Source organism: Nicotiana sylvestris, chromosome 10 (assembly GCF_000393655.2).
Source record: "Nicotiana sylvestris chromosome 10, ASM39365v2, whole genome shotgun sequence".
Lineage (NCBI taxonomy): Eukaryota > Viridiplantae > Streptophyta > Magnoliopsida > Solanales > Solanaceae > Nicotiana > Nicotiana sylvestris.
In genome coordinates, this window is record NC_091066.1 from 129,699,890 (window position 1) to 129,708,585 (window position 8,696).

The window sequence follows — 8,696 nt, forward strand, 5'->3', positions numbered from 1 at the left end:
GATCCATCAACTATTCTACAACAAGCGTAAAAGAAATCAAACAAAAGCAAAGAAAATATAAATCACACGAGTTGAAAGATATACCAAGCTGGGACTCAAGAATAAAGTCTATAGAAGATTAAATATTCAAAAAGATAAATCTAAATTATATGAAAGGAAACATATTCAATACATTGTAGTTTGCTACTCATAATCACTAGAATACTTTGTGTCTTGCTAATAAAGATACTTGAAATAACTTAGTTTAAGTAGAAGTAACATAATAGGTTTTAGGAATTAGTATTTTGAGTTTAATTACTTGTTGGCTTGTAATAATTTTTATAATTCCAAGTCCCAAAGAAAATTTAATGCATTATTATTTTTAAACTTACTAAATAAATATATTTTCTACATGTAAAATTTATTCGGTACGGTTCGATATTTCTTCGGTTTACTTTTATAAAATAAAAAGCATACCCTAATTATCGGTGCGGTTATAGATTTATATAAAAACCTACGGTTTCTCAAAAAGAAACCTAAAAATCGGTTCGGTGCGGTACGGTTCGATCGGTTTAGTCGGTTTTCGAATATTCATTGACACCCCTACGTGAACCGGCCAAAAGCTTTACCAATTACCACAAACTTTTGGAGCAAAAACGTTGAGGAGGGAGAGAGAGAGAGGGGGGGAGAGAGAGAAATAAGAAAAATCTTGCTGTGATTTGAGAAAGAACGTGTATTAAATGAAAGAAAGAGAGAGAAAAAATATAAAGAACTATTTTACGCCTTAACGGTAGTGTACACAATAAATACATATTTTGCTATAAAATATAAAAGGTAACTATAGATAATAATATTTTAAAATAGCTTTGGTTTATAATAAATATGGTGTAATAATTTACTATCAGAGGTAAAATTTCCAACAAATTATTACTCCTTTCATTCACTTTTACTTGACATGTATATAAAAATAGATTTTTATTTTTACTTGTCACTTTACGTATATCAAGAGAAGACAAATTTTTTTTCCTATTATATCTACAGTATTTATTACTCATTTCAAATTATTTTTCTCAAATCTAATAAAATATGCATTAATTAATATAGATATAATGGTAAATTATGTACTTCATCTATTATTTCTTAAGGAACGTGAAAAGTCTAAGACGTGCCCAGCAAAGGTGAAGGGAGAGGTAGTAGTTTCTTCTCTTGGTATTCACTATTCTCAAGTTACAATGTTGCAATAAAGATTGTAATTCGCCGATGTCCTTTTTGTATCTTTTGAGAGAGTGGATAAAATTGCAAATATAAAAAGTAGAGCTGCGGAGTGATGGCCCAGAATAATATTTGTCACTTTATCTCAAAGAATAGTTTGATCTATTTTAAAATAAATCAAACTATATTAACTTCTTTAAAATAGATAGTAGGTATTGAGGAATAATATGAAAAGTATTACTATAAGCTGTAATTTTGTAAATATCAAAATAAGAAAAAGAAATATGCTGAAAATATTAAAGTTCATTTTGTTTGGATTATCTAGAAGCATAATTTTGACATAGAAAGAAGACATTTTTTTTTTCTTTAAGTTTTGAAGTAAGCTTTTGAAGGACATACTTTCCCTATTTTTTTTTTTTTTTTGGGTCAACAACGTAACTTTCCCTAAATTTCATTGTAACTCTTTGAGAAATGTTGGCTTTATCACTATAACAACTTGTTTGGGATGATATTTTGCATGGCAAAAGATTTGTTTAGTCATATTAGTTAATCGTTAAATTATATATTGAGATAAAATAATATTAATTAATTATAATAAAATAATAAAAGAGTATGTAAAATAAACATGACATGCATTTATAGATTTACTATAAGCACTAGATATGAGTAAGTTTTGTCCAAACACTTATTGGCATGTTCTAATAATCTCAATGAACATGAGTTTGAAAGGGAGAAATGCAGGAAGAAACAATTTGTGGGAGAGGTAATGTGATACAAGTCCACACCAATTGGAATCAAGTCTTCCACCAAACATTTTGTGAATATAAAAGAATAATTATACTTTTCGGAAAACTCCTCGAAAATGGAATATACATTCCAACACATCACATGATCACATTAAACGAAGCCTCCAACTTCGATGCATTATAGTATATATATATTTCATAGTACATGCGGCGGTGGAGGCAGGACTTTTGCTATGGGATTCAAAAAACGAATAAGTTAAAAAATTTGATGAGATTGTAGCTAGCGAGAATTGAATCAAAGACCTCACAATTATTTTGAACTCTCTTGACCACTAAGCTATGCTTTTGGCTGTTTTAAGGGGATTCAAAACATAATATACAGAGATAAATCAAATTTTACCTTATATATACAATATAATTTTTTGGCGAACGGGGTTCGGGTCAACACCCTTGCGTCCCTAAATCCGCCCCTGAGTACATGTATAATTCTTAATAATATACCCATCGAGTGATTCAATGCTGAAATATGCCGGTGCCCCTTATCTGTCCTAGTAATTGCTGACTTGTCTTTTTATTCCCATTCCTTTATTAAATTTCATAACATGCATAATTCCAACTCATAAAACTACTCCATCTGAATCTGAAAAATACAATTTCAAGAACCATTTTGAGAATTATTGATCTTTAAGCATTGTGGTCATTATCGTGGGATGAAAATCATAGAAGATCATGGTTTAATCCTAACAAAGATAGAAAAACGCTAAGTGAATTCTCCTTACCTGTTCAAAAATTATTTGGTACATATGTTAGTAGAAAATAGTAAATATTTTATAAAATAGTCAAAGTGTGTGTAAGTTGGTCCGAAAGTTATTTGACCTTCAAATGCTAATAACATAAAATCAATATATTGGAGAATAATGAACCTCCTCGCCACCTACGATGTACACCAATTAAATCTCTTTCATTAGTCAATTTCCTTCTTTCTTCCTTTTCGAATTGACTTCAAACATAGACAATAAGCAAATATTTGCTTAACTACACATTAATTTTGCATGCTAATAATGTCTTTCTGCCAATAATGTCACTAGTACGTTAAATTATGAAGTGTCGGCTGCGTCCCTTCACGTACCCTTCTTCCTCCACGAGCTCTTCCCATACTTGTAGCAACATTACGTGCTCTACTTTAATTGTTTTTTCAACAGTCTCCACGAACCCTCCTTTTCCAATTTCCTAGTCAACTCTCCATCTCAAGAAAATTGTAACAATCTACACCATCTGATCACCAATTAGCCATTGATCTTCTAACACGTGTTCTTCCCTACATTTTTCAACTAACCACCTATATATATGTAGCCAACTACTTTAACAAGCTCATACACAAACCTACTAAAAGTTGTTCACATAAATCCATACACACGCTATTCTTTTTTTGTTCATATATACTTGTATTGTATGGTTCTTAGATTTGATCTTTCTTTTTGTTTTCTTCTTTCTCCTTTTTCTTGATCTATTTATTTTTACATCAATGATCAACAAGTCTAACGAATTCACTCGCCGGATTTTGAATTTGCCGGCTATTCGTCCTAGTGAAACAGTATCTTTCTCTAGCCTCCTTACTTCTTTGATCCAATTAGGCCAAACAATATCTGACTACAAGTCAAGAACTTTCTTTACCAATAAAAAGAATGCTAGAAACTCAATTCGTTTGGTTGAGGATATTCTCATTGTTCTCAAAGAAATCCCTAATGGGGTTTCAAGATTTGCATATTCCAGCATTTTGAGCTTATCAGAGATCCACTTTATCTTCCAAAAGTTTCAGTTCTTGTTAGAAGATTGTACCAGAGAAGATACCAGGATATGGATTTTAGCCAAATCCGAGGTTGTCTCAAGCCAGTTTCAAATGCTGGCAAGAGCTATTTCAGTGGCATTAGAAGTTCTTCCTTTGGAGGAAATGGATGTTTCTTTGGAAGTTAAAGAAGTTGTGGAGTTTGTGAGAAATCAAGCTGTTAAGTTGAGGTTTGACGTGGAAGTTGATGATAGGAGAATGCAAGTGAATGTTTTCAAGATTTTGGATCAGTTTAAAGATGGAATGATTCCAGAATCAAGTGATCTGAAAAGGGTTCTTGATTATTTGGGGATTAAACGTTGGGGTGAGTGCAATAGGGAAGTTAAGTTCTTGGATACTGAGATTGGCTTAGAGGGAAATACAATGGAGAAGAGAGATATGGGGATTCTAAGTAGCTTAATGGGGTTCATGATTTATTGCAGGGGAACTTTGTTTGAAGTTTTGGATAATGCAATCACTAGACAAATCAATGGAGGTAGCAACAATGCAGATCAAATCATCAGGTTCTTGAATCTTGACGATTTCAGGTGTCCGATTACTCTGGAGATCATGAGTGATCCAGTGACAATAGCCTCAGGTCACACGTATGATCGGTCGTCTATTCTGAAATGGTTTAGAGCTGGAAATTCCAATTGTCCAAAGACTGGTGAGAGGCTAATGAACATTGATTTGGTTCCTAATTTGGCTTTGAAGCTCTTAATCAAACAGTATTGCTCTGTGAATGGCATTCCATTTGTGGAAACTGGAAAGCGAAATCGCGATAGCATAAAGTTAGTTGCTACAAGCAGTGTGGCTAATGAGGAAGCTATGAGATTTCTTGCCAGTTTTCTTGTTGAAAGGCTAATTGCTGGATCAATGGAACAGCAAAATAAAGCTGCTTTCGAGATTCGTTTGCTCACCAAAACAAGCATTTTTAACAGGTCTTGTTTGGTAGAAGCTGGTGCAATTCCACCTCTTCTGAATCTTGTTACTACAAGGGATTCCTCTTATCAAGAGAATGCAATGGCTACCTTGTTGAATCTCGCAAAGAACTCTACGAGCAAAAGAATACTTGTTGAAAATGGAGGTTTGTTCTTGATACTAGATGTGTTGAAAAAAGGACTAAAGATGGAAGCTAGACAACATGCTGCTGGTACATTATTCTATCTTACATCAGTAGAAGAGTACCGTAAAATGATAGGGGAAAATCCACAAGCTATTCCATCACTTTTAGAGCTGCTCGGAAATGGCGCTGACCGTGGTAAAAAGAATGCCTTAGTCACCATTTTTGGCCTCCTAATGCGCCCCGAAAACCACTGGAGAGTAATTGCTGCTGGACTAGTCCCCTTGCTTGTCAATCTGTTGAAGTCTTTCGAAAGGGAAGATCTCATTACAGATTCTTTAGCAGTTTTATCAAGTCTTTGTGAAAGGCTTGATGGAGCAATGGCTGTTCTTTATGCTGGAGCTTTACCTATTATTATCGATGTTTTGAATTCGTGCAATTCAAGGACAGCAAAGGAGCATTGTGTCTCATTGTTGCTGGCTTTGTGCATAAATGGTGGGGCAGATGCAGTTCCTGTTTTAGTAAAGAACTCATCTCTTATGGGACCTTTGTATTCCCTCCTCGCCGAAGGCTCCTCCTCTAAAGCAAGCAAGAAAGCGAGTACACTCATCAGAATGTTACATCAGTACAATGAGAAGACCTCTTCTGGTGGCTTGATCACTCCAGTTTTTATAGAGGATCAATTCATCAATGTGTGGTAATTATTTTTTTTCCTTTTTTTTGTTTCTTTCGATTCATTTTTACAAGCATCCATCATGTATATATACACCATGGTGTAGGATGCTTCACTTTTCTTTTTCCTTGGTTTTGTGATTTAAGCTCAAGTTTTTAAGAGCTAGTCACTATACTTATGCAGCTTCTGTTTTTTGAATGAAGCTTTATATATTTTACTTGTATCTCTATACTTTCTGATGTTAATGTGAAATATTGTGAATTGATGTATAGTAAACATCAATCGATGTACTCTTCAAGTGAATAAAATAGCTTGTACTCTTGGACGAAATAATAGGTCTTGTTTTATCTTGATTGTTCAGTTACATTCCTCATGTAGGCACCTAATTAAGATCAAACTGTGTATAAGAGGAAAATTATGTAATTGGACAATCTATGCCCACTGACTATAAATTTTAAATTCGCCTCTCATCTTGGGTAGGATTAAAACATAAGTAAATTGTACGTGGGTTGCTATACTCATGTTATCCAATCTTATGTTATTCAGTCTGGACTAACCAGATAAAGAATACATGAGCTAGGGTTCAGACCTATTATTGATACAGCTTCTACAAAATACCGAAAATAGCTGGCTTATCAAGCTGCCCTTGAGAAGCTAGTCGACTTGGTCAGGGCGATTCACAATTTCTTTGTTGAGGGAGTTGTTAAGCCCTAACTTTAAATTATTACCCTTATTCTGAAAGTCTAAAGTCCTTCAAATTGTCACCAATTTCAACCTATGTACCTTCATTTCTCCGCACCTAAGAGCTCTAGTTATGACCACTCGAAAGCAGGTTTTCCAGAGGCCTTGTAATTGCCCTTTAGCCTATTCCCGCTAATGCGTATTTCATGGCTGATATCTCAAAATCCTAAATTAAATTTTGATTTCTTCTTTCCTTTCCCTTCTCGCGTCGTTCTTTTTAACAACTACCTCTTCCATGTATGGTCTTTCACCAAAAATCTTATGAATATAAAAGAAAAAATATGTAGTTTTAGCAGAACACCTCAAATGTGGAGTGTACATTTCGACACATCATATGATCACATTTAAGGAAACCCTCCAACTTCGATTCATTGATCAATTTTCATAGGACATCTATAATTTTAATAATATTACACATTGAGTGATCAAATGCTGAAATTTTGCCGGTGCCTCGTATCTGTCCTAGTAATTGCTGACTTGTCTTTTTGTTCCTATCCCTATATTAAATATAATAACATGCATAAGGCCAACTCACAAAATACTACTCCTTTATCTGATTAAAAAGAAGTTTAAAGAACATATGTTTAAGTTACAGCCCATCAAGTATGCAGAGGCGTAACTTAATGGTCAAATCATGAAAATCATGAAGATCGGGATTTAAAGTTTAGTAAAGACAAAAAAAAATATAAGATAATTTTTTCTCATCTACTTAAATCTTAATTGAACTCGTGTTGGTGAGAAATAATAACTAGACGATGAAATAATCAAGGACACTCATGAGCAGGAGTTGGAATATATGTGTTGTCCATTCTATAGATGAGAGACTCGCTGACCCATTAGTAATTTAAGTTGGTAAAAGACAAAAGGGACAAGAGGGAGTTGCTCAGATGCTCACCACCCCACACCTACAATCTTAGAGTCGTAGGTTTGAGTCACCAAAGGAGCAATAGCTCCAATACAAATAGGAATCAAAGGGGAGGAAAATCAACAACAACAAAAAAGGCAAAAGGTGGGAGGGGCCTTAGCATATTAAGACAAGTGGAGCCACATGATAGGTTACAAGTACTTTGTTTTATGTTTTGATGATCTAACAAACTTACTATCAAGAATGAGATAAGGAACCTGCCACACATTCTCAAGACCTTAAGATCACAAGGTTCCAGCTTGGGATATGATTCAACTCTTCAGAGTAGAAGGAATAGCTGAGGGAACAGATCCCTACCAGTTCCTGAGGCGACTGTACGAAGTTAACTCTCCAACTGGAAAGTTGCTGCCTGCACACGCTACAGTATAGGAACAGTGCAGCAGTCAACATTCTGTGGAAGACTTTTTACCTACCTTGCTTACATCATTGTTAGTAATGTCACACATATGTTATTAACCTCAAGGAAGGTAAAACACCTCACTTGAACACTTAGAATTTTACTCAAGCTCACTCACGTGACCATCCAGCAAGCAACTTTCAAGTGCTTTAAGAACAAAGAACAAAACAACTACAGACCAGTTCCCACATCAAGTCATTGTATGTCCTTAGTTGAGTTGTAACTTTGTAATAGTTCTTCAATTGTATTTCCTACTTAGCTTGTTTAGAAGCATTCTGTAGGAACCCCTTTTGTAAATCTTAAACCCATGTGTGTTTGAGTCTTGGCTAGAGTTAGTCGAGTTGCAGTCTTTGTAATAGAGTTATTACAAAGTGGCTTGTAATAGAGTATTATAAGTTAGTAAGGGATTAAGAGGTTAATTCCTAGGCTGCATAGGTTGTAATCTAAAAGTTGCTCAGTGGTGAAGTTGAAATCCTACAAGGGTAGGTCATGGTTTTTAATCCCGTTGAGTTGGAAATTGTCCACGTAAAATTTCTCTTGTCATTTATTTATTGCAGTGTGCGTGTGTTCTGTTGAACCTGATAGAGAACCTGGTTCTCTATAGAGTTTGGCGAATCCTTATATTCTATCACCACGTATATGTGAGGTGACAAGCGTATATGCGTATTTAGGTTATGACCATGTACGGTAGAGTTGGCCTATGATTATGCCTTGTTTGGACTATGTAAGTTTATTATTTATGTTTTGTTGATTCTATGCCTACGTGATGATTTATAATTTTGGGCTAGAAGCATGCTTAATATTATGACTTGCAAAATTGGACATAAAAGATTATTTTGCCATATTGAGCTTTTCTAGTGAGCCGTACTCATACATGTGTCTTATTTGATTTGTGATTGATGGTTACATGGCTTAACTTATTCATGATAAAGATTATGAAAAGACTTATGAAATGTACATGCTTAAATTATTTATTGAGTCATTGTGATAAATTGAATTACATGATTAGCCATAATTATCTTTTAGCCATATGGGCTTTTATCCGTATTCTTGTTGTTGAGTCTGGTACTTCTTAATGATATTAATTCATATAGATATGCATGAGTTGAATATTTAGATATCATGGAAAGTTGAG

General features: G+C 34.3%; 1 protein-coding gene across 1 annotated transcript; it reads left to right on the forward strand.

The window, feature by feature from the left end:
• Window positions 1-3,331: 3,331 nt before the first annotated feature.
• Window positions 3,332-5,852, forward strand: LOC104241876 (U-box domain-containing protein 18-like). The gene has a single exon (XM_009796832.2). It carries the CDS (start codon window positions 3,463-3,465, stop codon window positions 5,524-5,526), a length of 2,064 nt encoding a protein of 687 aa, XP_009795134.1. The 5' UTR covers window positions 3,332-3,462; the 3' UTR covers window positions 5,527-5,852.
• The last annotated feature ends 2,844 nt before the right edge of the window (window positions 5,853-8,696 follow it).

What these genes read in the sequence shown, in the direction of transcription:
- LOC104241876 (XM_009796832.2), top strand. Translation starts at nt 3,463, where the DNA reads ATGATCAACAAGTCTAACGAATTCACTCGCCGGATTTTGAATTTGCCG.